This window comes from Hemibagrus wyckioides, linkage group LG04, assembly GCF_019097595.1.
Source record: "Hemibagrus wyckioides isolate EC202008001 linkage group LG04, SWU_Hwy_1.0, whole genome shotgun sequence".
NCBI classification, from domain to species: domain Eukaryota; kingdom Metazoa; phylum Chordata; class Actinopteri; order Siluriformes; family Bagridae; genus Hemibagrus; species Hemibagrus wyckioides.
In genome coordinates this window covers 19,791,125-19,808,386 of record NC_080713.1, presented here as the reverse complement: position 1 = coordinate 19,808,386, position 17,262 = coordinate 19,791,125, and the positions used below count along the sequence as shown (strand labels likewise).

Below are 17,262 nucleotides of genomic sequence, written 5' to 3'. Positions count from 1 at the left end.
AAAAATATACAGTATATATAGAACATTACAAACCGCATCACTTATGCAAAAAGGTATGTACAGAGCTAAATATCCATCCATCCATTTTCTATACCCGCTTTATTCCTAATTTAATCCTGATCTGCTGGAGCCTATCCCAGCACACATTGGGCGAAAGGCAGGGGACAGGTCACCAGTCCATCACAGGGCCACATATAGACAGACAACCACACACACTGACTCCTATGGGCAATTTAGAATTACCAATCAACCTAATGTACATGTTGGAAGGAAACCAGAGTACCTGGAGTAAATCCACGCAGGCACGGGGAGAACATGCAAACCCCACACAGAAAGGCCCCTGCATGTTCGAACCTGGGATTCAAACCCAGGACAACAGTGCTAACCACTAAGCCATGGTGCTGCCCATAGCTAAATATTATTACTAATAAATCATGACACAAAGGGGTGTTCATTTAACCAGACCGAAGCTGATTATTTTCCCTATAACATAGCTGTTTAATTCCTTTTAGAACACTAAAGCAACTTGGCAAAGATTGCATTTTTTTTTTTTTATTAAAAATGCATTATGTAAGCTTAGGCCTCAAATGATTGGTTAAGTAAGCTGACTTGACATTTTTTGTATGATTTTTTAAAAATATTTTGGTCTCAAGGATCTGGACTGAGGGGAGGTTCATCAAAACAGAAACAAACATTTCATTCCCAGAAATTGGTTTTCCAAACTAGTTTTCTCAGCGATTTAATGCACACTTGCTCCAGCAACGGTTTAATTCCTTGTTTTTTCACAATACTCTTATTTAGACAGTATTACACCCTAAAACTTATAACCATCAAGCTATAAGATGGAGTTTGTGTTTCTCCTGAGCACGCCGTGTTCACAGTGTTCGACTGCCATGAAAACTTCAAGGCCAGGTCAAACATGTTGTTAGAGATTACTAGGTTCTCTGTGGAAAAACTATAATAGCGTCTGAACTGCTGTCTACGAGGTCAAGGAGAGCGGATGTGAAGCAGAAGAAATGAAAACTGCATCCTTTGGTTGCACAATGCAGAGAAAACTACACAAAAAATAAATAAATAACAAATGAAAACACTTCTCTTTAATACATTAAAGTGTGTCATGAACAACAAATCTTCCAACAACCAATAAATACAAAATTCTATATTCATACCACATCACTATCACATTCAGAGCCCAGATATTTTTTATATATATTTATTTTTTCCATTGCAATTTTCCCCATAAGCTCCATTTTATTTCATCTTATTTTTTATCCTTTTCCATTAATGTTAATTGGCTCTATTTTTACCTCAAGGACAGTCGTAAAGGATTTCACTGCATGTGTACAATCGTGTATGTGACAAAATTTACATTTAGCTTTGACCCTACGAGAATAAAACAGACCTTAGCTATGCAATGTAAAGTTTGCAAGCACTGCCCGCATTCCGTCGTCTGCACAGCGAGCCATTTTTGTGTCCGTCCAAACGCGTTCGTCGTTCTTCACTGCATAGAGGGACTCTTTATGGTTTTACTGCTTCACATGCACACTGCCACAATCACTTTGCATTGCAGATTCTTGATTTGCCGAGGAATTTCCTCTTGTACCCGTGAACACAATGGTTCCAAGGCATGGACGATGATGATAAAAGGATAATAACAAGCTCTTTGTGCTGGTCATCATTGGTCATAACATGGCACTGTGTAGTACTCTATCAGATATTACAGCGTGCAGGGATAACGTGCATTCCTGCTCCATGAGGACACTGGAATTTCACATCAAAAAGTGAGCCAAAGAGAAGAAAACAATGAACGTCACTAAAATATAGATGTTTTGTCAAGATAAAGAGCCGCCTGCTAATTAGGCAGCATTCAAAAACGCTCTTTTTACTTGTTTTGTGTCTTTAGGAATTTATGAGTTTTTCTCCGTACTTGTTTCCAATACAGACATCAGAGAAAAGTCACACAGCGCTACAGCTATACAACATCTGTGTTTACTGATGATCTATGGATCACAGTGTTGGTGTGTGATGTATGAGAAATCTGTGGGCACTGAAATGAAAAAGTCACCCTTAACAATATGTACATTTATCTTCATAGTTAAACAGATATTTCTCAATGACACCTGAAATTTATTTTATCATGAAATTCTTATCATGATCTATAAGAGATATTTAATTTTTTTTTAATTAATCATTATTATTATTGTCAATATTTTTGGTCTGTTATCATATTGGTTAATTGCTTACCACATTACCCAAAATGCCACTGGACTACCTGTTGATAGAGGTGCAAGATAGAATTAACCCTTCGTTTATCTTGTCTATTCTGGTGCTTTTCACACTGGAAACCTTTGCTGTCGTCCACAACCGGCACAAAGGGGACGTTACTCCGGTTTCAGACTCACTCGATTTTATGGAAGTGGTGCAGCATTTGAGTTCATCTTACATCATCACAAATACACATGGAGAACACAACACCATTTTTTTCAGTTATTATTATTTTGGTGCATCCACTGTCCCACAGCGTTCCCCTGCCATTCTTGATACACGTGTGTTGTTGAAAATAATGACGTCATCATCAGCTAAAACACATGCGCAGGTTACTAAACAAGTGCAGACCCGAGTACCAGCTGCATTCACAGGACTTCACAAGAATTCGGTTCAGGTTCTACCGGACTCACATCACCTCCTCCATGTTCGGCACCGTGGTGCGCTTCCTAGTCGTCATAACCAAATTTTCACGCAAGCTGTGTTCCATTTTGGACTAAACCACCAGCGTGAAAGCTCTCTATTTCATACCTAAAGACAGTGATGCAGCAGTCTCGCTGTCATCTGCCAAAGCTGACCAGGTTTAATTGTAAATTTTCACATGAATTCCTCCAACAACCCAATCACGCTTGTCATCCTGTAGCTCACCAAGCTGAGTCATTGCTGTAACTCAGCGTAACTGCATCTTATTGCGGCACTGCATTCTGGATCAGTCTTGCATTTTCCATTAACATATCATTTAACATCACTGGAAAATAGTGAGCAAGAAAGTCAAAGTTATCAGCAAAGCCTGACTATTATCCTTTACATGTGAGACACAAACAACCAATAACATCACAAATGTTTCAACATAAACATATTGCATGTGTTTTCAGGGGCAGAGTTTACACATTACAGACCTGTTTTAATATACACATTGCAAGTGAAGCAGGAAAATCACAGTATGCTGTCATTGTTTGGAATGCAGATGTGCCATGCTTGTTCTTCTCCTTCTCCAAAACTTGCCTTTGAGAACAAATTCTCTTTAAAAATCTGTCCTAATGGGTTCGGAGCTCCATCAGGCCAAACGTCTCTAGGCTACACTACACTGTGAACGCTGTATTAACTACAGACCTCCTCTGAACCCATCAGGCTCAGTGACCGTATAAAGAAAAGGAAAAAAAGCAGCATCCATCTCTACACAAAAACAAGTCTTTATGATTGCTATGTTGTTGCTTAAAGTCATGCATGTCAGAGTAGAAATGTGGCACAGAGACAAAAGAAACAAATCAAATCTCAAAACAGCCCCAAATACGAGCTATTTCATACCTTAAATATTACACGCATCAGAACACCTGCATTAGTCAAATAATCTGTCTGCACTACTAGGTTTCAGTAATCAAGCACAGGAATCTTTATCAACATGCTCGGAAATGTGTCACGTGATCCGCCTTCACATGTGTAGCTTTTAATTATAACTCATGGTGTTATTTTGGCTTGGACCTGGCGCCACACTTTATGGACTGAAACATAAGCTGTGGTGATTTCCGGTTTCTAGCATTGGCACCATTTCCTGTGACGAGACACCAGAAGAAAACCACATATTGCTGATTTTTTTTTTTCTCCATCCATAACTGTTACAACAGTATATAATAATAACTGAAACAACAGAATTTAGGCAACATTAAATACCGTTTCCACCACTATACTCTATTTAAACAATCATCATTAAGTGCACAAACTCTGTACTCATAACTATGCAAACTACGTATCTTATGACATTACAATATCAATTACCACTGCTCAATAGAGCGTCATTATTTCAAGAGCGATAGTTAAGTATCCTTATCCTATTTCCAGCCTGCGAGAAAGAGGAATACGACTTACTCCAGGCTCTTACAAGTGTAACTGCAGGAAGATGGACTGCTTCTCTATCTATAGCACACTGTCAAATTGAAAATAAAACTCCCTGCAATAAAACACATCCATAGGACAAGACCACCATCACAGACAGAAAACAGAACTGCATTGAATAATCATATCTGATGTACTATATTTTTAATAATCTATATAGAAATAAAAAGCGCATACATGGACAGATGTTTTAGGGACAGAGCCAGCTGGATGATTACACAGTGAACAAGTTTAGCACTAGAGTTTAGTTTGCAGGATTGTCATCATTTCCAAAAGTGTCCTAAAACAGAGGCTCGGAAAGTGAGACTATTTTTTTTTTTTTTTTGTTACAGTGATGGAAAATCACAACACACCATTCATGTCATCATTCAAAGGTATGAGGGTCAATCGAAAAAAAAATTTGATTGGGTTTTATAGTTTGTTAAAACTATAAGAAGTTTGTTCTTAATTCGCTTCATCCAAATGTCAGTAACTTAAATAAAAAAAAATAAAAACAGAAAAAAGAACAAACAACAACATCATCTTGGTGTATAGATAATATCATGAGTCTGATGTCCTCTATTTGTAACGTTTGGGTTAATTTTATTTTATTTATTAACTGTATTTCACTTATTGCCAATAAATTAGCATGAATACTACTGTACAAAATAATGTCATATTTGAATAATTAGAGTAATTTTAAAATAATTTTTTTTACTGATTTTTTTTGGGTCGAGTCCAGCAACAAACAAACAAACAAACAAACAAACTCCTGGTCTATTGCACTACATGATTTAATGCACAGATGTTATGTGTACTAATGTCTTGGGACACATAATAAAAATCCAGAAAGTCATGTTCACCCCTGTGTACAGATGTTTTCCCTCTCTTTACACACTTTTTCCCCCTGTGAATGATGGAAAAGCAGCAGAAAGCAGCTCTTGTTCCTCTGATTACGTGGAAGGCGTGAATCACAACCCAGCTTCAGCCAACAACACAGAGCTTATACTATTATACATTAGTACACATTATTTCACTTCTTCGAAAGAAACGCCAAGTTAGACCACGTTTATGGCAATATTGTATGTTTTATTGTGTGACTTTGGGTGTTTTTTTGCATTTCAGCCCCCTCCGGCTACGGAAATTACTCAGAGTCAAGCAGCTGTATTTGTCATAACTAATCCTCATCGAACTCAGTGATTGCCTTTTATACTGTAGAAAGTAAATCCATCTTTCAAACCAAGCTCTACATTTTCGATCTTATATAAACAAAGCAGCGCTGCATCCATTAATCGCAGTTTACATGGAGCTTAGATTCAACAAGTTTTGGAAAGTAGGAATCAGAACACACAGAATTCAGTGCAGACTCAAAATGACTTACCAGGACAGACGTTTATACAGCAAAACTACTCCTACAAAGCTGGAACTTTCGCCGTCGTCCTTGCTGCGAATTTTTTTAATTTCACAAGGTTTGCTCTCGCCGAACTCCGCGCTGCCCCTCCGCCTGCGCCATGTCGACAATGACTCGGGGGAAGGCGCTGACGTCACGCCAAGGGATCATCCCGCCCAAGAGCGAGGAAAAGTGATTCGATTTAGTGAGTCGATTCTTTTGAACTAGGCATTTAAGTAGGGATTCGTCGGGATTCGATTCAGCGCTACTCAAATTATCACAGTGTACAACGATCAGGCATAATATTTATGAGCACTGAGAGGTGAAGTGAATAACACTGATTATCTCCTCATCATGGCACCTGTTAGTGGGTGGGATATATTAGGCAGCAAGTGAACATTTTGTCCACAATGTTGATGTGTTAGAAGCAGGAAAAATGGGCAAGAGTAAGGATTTGAGCGAGTTTGACTAAGGGCCAAATTGTGATGGCTAGATGACTGGATCAGAGCATCTCCAAAACTGCAGCTCTTGTGGGGTGTTCAGCGGTCAGTATCTATCAAAAGTGGTCCAAGGACGGAACAGTGGTGAACCGGTGATAGGGTAATGGGCGGCCAAGGCTCATTGATGCACGTGGCCCGTGTGGTCCAAGCCAACAGATTAGCTACTGTTGCTCAAATTGCTGAAAAATTAATGCTGGTTCTGATCGAAAGGGGTCAGAATACACAGTGTGTGATGGGTCAGGGTTGTTTTGGCAGCAAAAGGGGGACCAACACAATATTAGGCAGGTGGTGATAATGTTATGTCTGATTGGTATATTGGCTTCATATAGCTTTACAACCAACATTTACAGATGCAAAAGGCAATCACACTATCTGACTACATAGTTAAAAAAAAAAAAAGACATTAAAGAACACTTTTTAAGTTGAAATTCTAGAGAGGCAAACATCCATCCATTTTTGTACCACTCATCCTTCATAGGGTCGCAGGCAGGCTCTGCCAGGACACAAGACAGGGGATACTCTAAACAACATGGCAACATATCACAGGGTACAATTGCACACACACTCTCACACACTACGGACAATGCCACTCAGCCCACAACACATCTTTAGACACAGGGAGAAACCTGGAGTACTCTGAGGAAACCCCCAAAGCAAAGGAAGAACATGCAACTTCCACACACACACAGAACAGAGGCAGAAATTGAACCCCTGGAGCTGCGATGCAAAAATGCCACTAAGTTAACACATCCCCATAGGCCTAAAATTGCTTTTTTCCCTCCATTTCAAATTCACAACTTATTTGTCCTGTGATCTTGTGATCTCTGACCCGTAATCTTGTGATCTTTGTCCTGTGATCTTGTTTTCCAGATCATGATTTATTTCCTGCCTCACAGCTAAATAGTTCCTGGTTTAATCATGTGTGGAGTTTCTTATACTCTCCACATGTCCACTTTGGTTTCCTCCTACCACCCAAAAAACAGTCTACGAATGGGCATCCCTAAATATTCTGCAAGTATAAATATGCATGTGCCTTGTGATGAACTGGTGCTCCATCCAGAATGTTTTCCCGCCTTGCAGCCATTGTTCCCGGATTAGACTCAACCCTCAAAAGGATAAAGCACTCACTAAAAAAGAGGGATCCTGAACTCGATTTATAGGCTTCAGAAGCCAGATGGACAAACGGTAACATCTAAAGAAGACCTGACTCATCAATAACAGGGAAAATGAGATAAATGCAGCTGCTGAAACTTTGCACCAGCTTTAAAAGAAAGCAGTGTTTATTACCTAAGAATTTCGGGTTAAATCACAGAGTCTCAAATGTTTCGATCCAAAGCCTTTTACTTTGAGGCAGAAAATATTTTTGCTTTTTATAGTGGAAAAATAAGGATTTGTACTTGGTTGATTCTTCTGATTCACTTAAATAAGTTGCTCAAAACTAACAAACCATCGTTCCTAAGAAGAATTGTGAAATATTTTGTTTACGCAATAAGACAGCTTCTTGTGTTCATGAGCGATAGACATGTCATGTAGTGATTTTAAATAGCTGCATGTGTCTTTTTTTAATATTATTGCATTGACATTCATGTGACAAGAAGAAATACTGAGAGGAATTGGTTTGATGTTTATTCACAATGCTCTTATTTAAAGCTGAAATGTCAAGATGCCTCTACAATGTCTTATTAAATATGGCATAAAAGATATTGGCATACAAAGCTGCCATTGCTGAAGTGTCACCAAAACATCATCATGCCTTCAAATAGTACAAATAAATAATCTAAAAAGTTAAATATCAAGAGTTTGGGGTGTGTTAGAGCAGGAAACCTTTAGATACATGCTGTAGGAGGACTGCCAGAGATGCTATTGTACAGCTCCAGCAGATCCTTCATTCTGTAGGCTCAACAGAACCCAAAGCTTTATTTTCAGAGCCACCCTTAAAGGCACGCTCTACCTTTACAGTGTTGGGGTCACATGCCAACATCTCTCTTATCCACTCATCATCCAGAGCCCCTTCAATGAACTCCTCCAGACTGATGATAGCTGTAAAAAGGAAAACTGGTCCATTATGTTATACACTGCCATTAGATGAGACATTGAGAATAAGAGCATAATTTTAATTACATAAATACAGTCATGCAACCAGAATGAGTTAAAGCTATGTCAGCAAGTAGTAATATCCTGAATCTAGGCATATTTATCATTTATTTCTCATTCTATGATTAAATAATATGCTAAATATAAGATTATTAAGCCTATTTCTGGGTTTTTTGTTTTGCATATTTTAAGCTTTAAATTAGATAATTTTGCATCTTTCTAGAAATACTTAAAATTAGCAACAAAAACTAAGGTTTAATAATCACATACTTGGTTTCTTCTAGTCTTTTCATAGGAAATGTTAGATCATTTTAACAAAATATTCTAGATATTTGTCTTTTTTTTGCAGTGGAAGAGCAGAGAAACAGCTCAAGACTATAGTACAATTACTTAAAGAAAAAAGACTCTACCCTGAAACACATTGAATACATTTATTTTTTATATATTTTTAAATATATATTTTTTAAATATGTTAATGTGCTTAGAGAATCTGGGGCTAGCTTCTTTTTTTTTTCGCATGATGCTGTGTTTTTGTTATTCCCATAAAAAAAGTTAGTGGTTACAGTGCTGCTTAATAACCTCAAACATAAGGCATAACAATCAGTTTCTGCTTGTGGCTCCTAATAATAAAAGAGCAAGAGCTTCTTTCTCACTCACTATTTTCCAGTGACATGCATACGTCCAGCACAGAAGTAGTGGAGACACAACAAACACTGGACACAAAGGAGTAAGCAATGCTACTGTATATGACACCCTTGTGCCAAGTTAGTGCAGAAATTCAGGTTGAACACATTGTTTTGAGTGTATAGATTACAGAGATTACACGAGAAAGCTGGACAGACTAAAACACTAAAGCTGCTGAAGGGTAATATAGGACACTGCTAACCAAAGTGTAATTAGACCAACAGGTCAATGAAAGAAAGTTCAATTACAATATAAAAATCTTGGATGGTACTGAAGATCACATCCATCCATACCACTTCTACACAGGGTCATAGGGAACCTGGAGTCTGTCTCGGGGGCCTCAGAGCTCAAGGCAAGGGACACCCCAGAAGGGGTGCCATCCCATCACACAAAAACTCACACACTATGGACAATTTAGAGAATCCACTCAGCCTACCACGCATGTCTTTGGACTGGAGGAGGAAACTGGAGTACCCAGATGAAACCCCTCAAGCACAGAGAGAATGTGCAAACTCTGAGCATACAGGGCGGAGGTGGGAATCAAACCCCAAGTGTAGGAAGTGTGAAGCAACCACTATCAACCCCATCCTCACTTAAAAACCCTGTTTACTAATGCAAGACGTTCAGGGTGGATTTTTCCTTTAAAGAAACAACTCTGTTCCACCTTACCGTTGTTGTCCTTGTCTAGTTGTATGAATATCCTGTTGGTGCATTCCTCAGCAGTCAGTGGATTCGGGTTGGTTAGAGAGGCTGCAACGCTCATCTTATACACAGCCTGCCAACAATCAAGACACACTCACAAAGTCTGTATCACCCTCTAAAGGAGTAGAGCAGTAATGCTGACCTCATTTACACAAATGCCTGTCTTGAAGTCGTGTAGAACTCTTCACGCTGAGTCAGATTTAATTATTCATCACTAAACACTAGAAGCAAAGCAAAATGAGACCAATCCTATAGGCTAGTGAAGTGATTTAGAATTTAGTCAGGTTGTATTTGCTGTGTTGTAAATGTACAGGAACGCACCTGCATGATATCAAGCATCTCTGCTCGTGTTATAGCTCCATCCTTGTCCTTGTCATAAAGTTTAAATGACCAGCGAAGCTTCTCCACTGATGAGCCTTCTAACAGCATGCTAATGGCCATCACGTATTCTCGGAAGTCGACGAATCCATCCTGTTAGACACATTTTTGGAGGTTTGCAAAAGCTATCAGTTTTGAAACTCACAGTTCACACTGTTTCACTCTTTCCTCCAAGAGAGGGATTTTTATGGACATGCAATACAATAGTAATTGGCCAGAAACTATTTAATATTCTATAACAGCAGCTTTGACAAATGTGCCAGCAGTAATTCAAACAACAGGTTTACAGTAATGTGTTTGGCCAAAAGTTTGTGGACACCTGACCATCACACTAATATGTTACCCTTGGAATTGTCTAGAATGTTTTTGTATACTTATTCAATGAAATACTTTTCCTTCACTGGAAACTACAAGGCCATTGTTCCAGCATGGTGCATGATGATGCTGATTGCCCACAGGGGACCTCAACCTCACTAAACACTTTTAGGATGAACTGAAAAGCAGACTGTGCCCCAGGCCTCCTCAGCTGATGTCAGTGCCTGACTTCACTAATGCTCTTATGGCTGAACAAGCAGAAATCTCCAAAGCCATGCTCTAAAATCTAATGTATGTTATCATTTCTACAGTTCTAGCTCATTTTCTATATAAAACAAGCTAATATGCTTCCTCTAATCCAAGTGGATATGTTTAAGCAGGATCTTTCATACCCCATTGCTGTCTAGTGTCCGGAAGATCTGCTCGGCATATTCTGCTGACTCCATTCCCACAGTTCCATCACAGAAGTGGCGTCTGAACTCATGCAGAGTGATCAGGCCACTCGGACACTCGTTTAAGAACTTCCTGTCAGGGGCACACAATACAAGGCTGCCTTTTTATGGCTGTAGATTGCGTTGCTCAGAATATTAATTTCAAACTTAACTCCTGATCGTTTAAGCACTGTGAAATTTCAGTCAGGAGCTAATTTGCTTGAAACTTCAAAACCCAACCCTATATGTTTTCCTATAAATCTCCAAACTATTATTAAGCAGCATAACAATTACAACAATCATCAATTATTTGTGAATAAACTCTCAGCCTTACCTAAACCACTCATAGAGTTCTGTGACGTAGGTGCCTCCACTTCTGCAGGGTAAAGTCGCAGCCTGTCCCATCCTCAATTCTGTTCCACTATCAGCTATCACAGGTACACACGTTTATATACCAAAGCCCAGCTTACCTCTCTCAAGCTTAATCACTCTTACAGGTGCCTCCTACGGCCATGAAATTAGACAAAAGTAATCTCTTAGCAGGGGGCCCAAGCAGGTTGGGGGCTGCAAATGTAATTACCTTGAGAGCAGTTATATTTAGGAGCGATTGGGTTGTGGGGATGTTATAGTGATGATGCTTAACTAAACAGCACATCCAACTAAACAACTACATCCAAAAAAATGAATAAATATTAAGGAGTAAACAGTAAAACATGCCTTTTTATCCAGCTGATACTGAACATGCAGATCATGCTCTTCTCCTGATACTGATCTTTGCCATTTAACTTATTTTCTGAAAATATTTACATTTAAATCAAACTAAAATGTAAAATCTATTTATTTGGTTCTGCTTCCCAAAATACACTATATTGCCAAAAGTTTTGGGACATCTGCCTTTACATGCACATGAATGTAATATGGAGTTGGCCCGCCCTTTCCAGCTATAACAACTTCAACTCTTCTGGGAAGGCTTTCCACAAGGTTTAGGAGTGGGTTTATGGGAATTTTTGACCATTCCACTAGAAGTGCATTTGTGAGGTCAGACACTGATGTTGGACGAGAAGGCCTGGCTCTCAGTCTCCGCTCTAATTCATCCCAAAGGTGTTCTATGAAGTTGAGGTCAGGTCAGTCATGTTCCTCCACTCCAAACTCGCTCATCCATGTCTTTATGGACCTTGCTTTGTGCACTGGTGTACAGTCATGTTGGAAGAGGAAGGGGCCATCCCCAAACTGTTCCCACAAAGTTGGGAGCATGAAATTGTCCAAAATGTCTTGGTATGCTGAAGCATTAAGAGAGTTCCTTTCACTGGAACTAAGGGGCCAAGCACAACTCCTGAATTCAATGATTTGGAGGGGTGTCCCAAAACTTTTGGCAATATAGTGTATATACCTAATTAAAACCACTGTGATCCTAAACAGACAGTTACTATGGTACTACAGCATACAAGGATGAATGAACACTGAACACATCACTGTATTCATTTAACTACATAAATGTTGTCTTTCTTTATCCTGCGAGCTCCACATCTGACTGAGTAAAATTAAAAACCTCCTTCTCACATCATGGCAAGTAATATTAATTTCATTACATGGCCGACAGTTTGTAGGCAGCTGACCGTCACACTCATATGTGCTTTCTGATCTCATTCCAAATCCCATAATAACCTCCATTATTCTGGACAAACATTCCAGAAGATTTTAGAGCATGATTGGTGAGATTTGAGCCTATTCAGCCACAAGAGCTTTAGTGAGATCAGACACTGATGTTGGTGTTCTAATTCATCCCAAAGGCCATCATTTCCACACAAACCATCACATTTTTCACAGAGGCATCATCATGCTGGAACACGTCTGGGGCTCTTAGTTCCAGTGAATGGAAACTGCAACGCTACACAATATGAAGGTTGCGGAAGGCCCACATGTGGGTATGATGGTAAAGGTGTCAACAAACACTTGGAAATATAGTGTATAATAACACGAGAACCTCTCTGGCAAGCTTTCTATATTTCCATTTCTCCGATTTCTCTCTGTAATTTTATAATATAATATCCAAATAATAATAGAATGTTGCCATATCCTGTTAAGAAAAGCCAGTATTCAGGACAGGTAGGAGGAAGTATACTGCTGAATAATATGATCTTGTATGTGGGTTTATCAGCAAGCACTGTTCTCATATTCATAAACCGCAAGCACTAGCACCATACCAGGTTAGAAAACTTGTATAAGAAAAGGCTTTTCTTTTTTGTACAAGATAAGGCTTTGTGTAAGAAAAGAAACAAACTTGCAACTCCAGGGTCCCCAATTCAACCAGGTTACTATCCAAGTGGATTTCCACATGTTCTCCTCATGTCAGACACAAACAATACAGAGCTGCCCTTTCGTGGCTGTAGTTTACATTGCTCAGAAAAAATCATTTCAAATTAATTCCAGTTTTGACATCCTGAAATTTCAGACAGTGGGTAATTTGCTTGGTTAATGAAGGAAAGACTCCTTATGAAGCATTGCCAAGTGTGTGAATGTGTGTATGTATGGCGCTGGCATCCCATTCAAGGTGGGTTGCCAGGACAGGCTCAGGATCCCCCACAAAAAATGCAGATACATTTAACATGTTGCTGTTAAGTAGAGAAAACACATCTTTAAAATAAACTCCATGAGAAAGATGATTCAAATGTAAATTAAACTAATATTTATTTAAGTCAATTTGTACATGATAGCCTAGATAGAGACAGCTTTCTCTGTCATGAACCAGGCCTGTTCACAGCAGCAGCCATGGCATCAAACAACTCAAGTGTCTTAGAAAACACAGGAAGATGGTGACGACGATGATTTGAATGTGGTCTTGATGAAATCCTTTTCTTTTCCGACAGCCTTTTCTTTTATTTTTCAGAGAATTGTACGGCGTGATTCATGTCTCACGTCCATGCACATTCTGCTCGCAAGAAGTTCATGGAAGGAGGAACTGGAGGAACTACGAGTGTCCCCAGTGGAACAGTCTTCAGTGAACTAATCACCACTCTCCAAGACATAAGCAAGGAAGAAACATCAGAATGACAAAAACGTTCGAGTCCATGACATAAGGCAAAACATTACCTTTATCCAATACTAACAAAAAATGCAGTAAAAAAAACCCCAAGCAAAAATAAACACAAAAAGGCCAGCATGCATGAATATCACTAGAAGTTCAACAACATATATCTAGCATATTTCTATGCAGGCTACTTGAATATAAACTGAAACTAGTGACTGAAGTAGTAGTAGTAGTAGTAGTAGTAGTAGTAGGTGTAATGGCTGTGGTTCTACACTAAGTACAGTACTCTTAATTTTTTTTGCTTAGTGCCAGTGCTTATAGCACGTATTTAAACAGAAAGACAGTGACCCTATGCTAGGGGGTGAATGCATACAGTACGTAGATACTAAAAAAAAAAGAAGAAGAAGAAAGCAACTCTTAGACAAATTAATTTTCGCCGTTCACATATGGCACATCTGTCACAGCTCACTGTGTGGGTCGAGGAAACAGCTGTCCTGTGCTTAAGGCCCCCAACTAACCAAACCAAACCCTCAATGGGTGTCATGGCAAGCCTCCATATTCCACCAAATATCACAGGGAAAGGTGTTCTGTGATAATCATCTGTTTATGTGTTAAAAAGTCATGGCGTCAGGCATGGTGGTCATATCTGTTCTCCTAGAGGAGAACCTACAGTGGCCATGTAACCTTAGAGTGGAAATGGAACAGGACCTTCAAGTACTAGTCTAGGCGGTGTATCTAATGTTCAGTACGAAGGATTAGATTTTGTACAATCTGTTTGAAACAAATACTGATAAAGCAGTTACAAGACGATACACAGCAATCAAGAACCTGTCAGATTAAACAACTTTGGTATATCGGTACACAGAATCAAACAAAAGTGCCCTTAAATAAGGCCATTAGACCCTTTACATTGTTTAATATCGTATCTGAACAGCTGTTGTATTTAATATGTCACCATTAATACTTGAAAAGAAGATTTTTCTAAATTGTTTATCAAACCAAACTTGACAGGAATAACAGCTAACTAATAATGGCTCATTGTCACATAATTAACTCGTCACATTCGGCTACATGTACAGAAGAGTGTCTAGAAATTCACTGTGTCCAAAAGGGAGCAATGTTGGAAAGCTTAGAGCGGGGAGAAGAAAGTCTGCCTTCTGAGGTTTATAAATGTGCTCAATGTGCTTTCAACAAGCTTTCTTTGCAAATAAAAGATTCCTGTGAGTGGTTTTTTTTAAACAAAGAAACAAAAAAGCAATAATTAGCAAATGTATGAAGCATGAAGAGAATCTATACACTAACCTGGTGCACCAGTGGAAGTCAAAAGACCAATAGGTGAAAATTACACAAGATGAGTGTGTGTGTGTGTTTGTGTGTGTGTGTGTGTGTGGGGGGGGGGGGGGGCGGCGACTTCCCAGCCATTTGCTCCCTGAGAGTTCTGGATTCATTCGGATAAAACAATAAATATCTTCATGTTTTCAAAGCTTTATGGTGACATATGATGTATAGCTTATCAGAGGAAACTTCCTGAAAAAGGGAGGTTGTAATATGGCTCCTTCACTGTTCTACTCAGCTTAGATCCACTCAGCTAGCTTTTCACTCCATCTAAGCATCATTAAGAAGTGGATCGAGGTTGAATCAAGGTCAAATGAAACACAAGCAAACAATCATCATCATCATCATCATCTCCGAGAGCAAAAATAGCCCCACATGCCAATTTCTTTAGAAGCCCTGAACCACGAGCTGTGAAAAATAAATGTTAACATGCTATGTCATTATGTTAAATGAATACCTTGTTATTTCAACTTAACAAGATAATATCTTGAAACAACAGCATAATAACGTATTACTTCGACTCCTACTGCTCTTCTGTTTGACTAGCAGTGTTTGCTTTAGCATACCTGAAAGCACTTACGTAAATTATTCAATGTGCACATGTTCGCTTAATCCTACTAAAGCAATACTAACAGCACAAGGTATAAGTATCACATGCCGATATTTAATAAACAAACCTTTTTAATATTTTTTTCACACATACCCCATAATCTGTTTAGAGCTTGTGGGTTTGTGTGTGTGTGAAGAAATAATATGACAAAAATAACTGAAAATAATGAGTGATTAAAGCAGAATAATTAAATAAAAATAAGGAAAAAATAAAAATATGTAAATAAAAAAAAATATATCCAAACACCACACTAAAAATGATTAGCATAATGACGATAATAAGTCAAAATAACAATGTCTTTAAAATAAGGTTTGTTCTTTATTCTGTTGAAATAATGAAGCTAGAATGTTGTTATATTGAATATCAGGACGACTGTGATTCAGCCACAGGGAATTTCACGTGGCAAATTTAGACAAGCAGGGTGATAGAAACAGTGAAATATACCAGTGCTGTGCTGTTATACAAAATAGAAAGACCTCACAATGGCGCTTGCCAAATTAATAGAGGAGATCTGACTGCTGTATGACATTCAGTAAATTAATCGTATTGATATATTGTTGAAGGGGGTAATATGTTAAAATAACTCAATGACAAGTGAAATAATTAGGTATTAATTAATTCAATAATGACATGGCACTTGTATTTATTTGCATTTCAGGGCTTCTGTATGATTCACTCAGAACATTTTGCTTGACAAATGACCACAAACCTGCCTCTTTACCTCCATGATGCTTGGGTTCAAAAGCTAAGAGAATAATAACTATCAGGTTTCAGTCCTGTAAGGATGGAGGAATCCTGTAAAAGGTCCATTTTGTGTTTGTTAACTGAAAGCTAACTATTTGGGAACATGTTTTATGGCTTGACGAAAACATGCTGCACTCAGCATAGGAACACACAGCCGATTCATCTCCTCTCAGCTGAAGACCAATAAAAATCTGGTCATTGCTTAAGATACGCAGTTTCTTTGCATGCAGACTCTTCTGCTCTTCATTCTTCTGGAAGATAATACACCGGGAACACAGGATAAAGGTATAAACCCATGACTCTCTTCCTGCACTCATCTCTACTTCTCTTGCACTGAGGGAACGTCAGAGGACTCGCACAGCCAATTCAAAATTGTTCGAAGACATGATGCGGATGATCTTGGGCCCAGGGATACAAAGTGTGTTTAAAAACTAAATATCCACCAAGGAATAAAAAGGTGTTTACAAAAAAACAAAAAAAAAATCGTAATAAAACTCAAGGAAGGACAAGTTAGAGAGACCAGCGCATCTCGTCAAAGTTCACACCCTCTCCCAGGTTGGCGTCAGTTTCCAGCAGGCTCATTATGACTGCCATGGCGGCTTCGTCGCTGCTTAGACTTCCTAGCCCTGGAACCCCTTCAAGATCCAACTGAGACGGTCCCTCTGCAGCAGGGAAAAAGGAACACAATGGAAAAATCACTTAAGGAACCATTTTATTCTGGTAGATCCATAGCCTTTCCCAGGAACACAGGGTGTGAGGAATCGATCATTACTTTCTTTAAACAATCTGATTTAGTTCATTAATAAATGATCAGATTCAGGCAGCATACTAGATCAGCTGTATTCAGCCAGCTGTGCTAAATACCAGTGTTTCAAGATTGAATTCAGACTATTCTGCCTTGAAGTGAAAGTGTA

The 17,262-nt window shown here is 38.8% G+C and overlaps 3 protein-coding genes across 8 annotated transcripts in view; all 3 read right to left on the bottom strand.

Moving 5' to 3' along the window:
* The window catches only part of ppfibp1b (PPFIA binding protein 1b), a 34,983-nt gene extending 29,307 nt beyond the window's left edge, over nt 1-5,676 (bottom strand). For all 6 annotated transcript variants that reach the window (XM_058387846.1, XM_058387848.1, XM_058387852.1 and 3 more), the window contains exon 1: nt 5,519-5,676. The gene's annotated coding sequence lies outside the window, so the exon portion shown is untranslated. The remainder of the gene's footprint in view (nt 1-5,518) is intronic.
* A 2,158-nt stretch (nt 5,677-7,834) lies between these two features.
* si:ch211-245j22.3 (uncharacterized protein LOC563798 homolog) lies at nt 7,835-11,039 on the bottom strand. Its single transcript, XM_058388444.1, has 5 exons — nt 10,966-11,039; nt 10,593-10,725; nt 9,829-9,978; nt 9,475-9,580; nt 7,835-8,067 (listed from the first exon to the last, which is right to left on the bottom strand). Exons 1-5 carry the CDS (start codon nt 11,034-11,036, stop codon nt 7,913-7,915), a joined length of 615 nt encoding a protein of 204 aa, XP_058244427.1. The 5' UTR covers nt 11,037-11,039; the 3' UTR covers nt 7,835-7,912.
* Nucleotides 11,040-13,294: 2,255 nt separating this feature from the next.
* Nucleotides 13,295-17,262, bottom strand: part of bmal2 (basic helix-loop-helix ARNT like 2) — a 28,860-nt gene continuing 24,892 nt past the window's right edge. The window contains exon 17 of the mRNA XM_058388174.1: nt 13,295-17,010. Within this exon, the coding sequence (XP_058244157.1) occupies nt 16,859-17,010 (152 nt within the window). The 3' untranslated portion in view covers nt 13,295-16,858. The remainder of the gene's footprint in view (nt 17,011-17,262) is intronic.

Excerpts from the sequence above, each read along its gene's own strand:
- si:ch211-245j22.3 (XM_058388444.1), bottom strand. The coding sequence starts at position 11,036 with ATGGGACAGGCTGCGACTTTACCCTGCAGAAGTGGAGGCACCTACGTC. Across the intron at positions 9,979-10,592 it reads GGACACTAGACAGCAATGGG|GATGGATTCGTCGACTTCCG; the intron begins GTATGAAAGATC and ends TGTGTCTAACAG. Across the intron at positions 8,068-9,474 it reads ACTAGACAAGGACAACAACG|CTATCATCAGTCTGGAGGAG; the intron begins GTAAGGTGGAAC and ends TCCTTTTTACAG.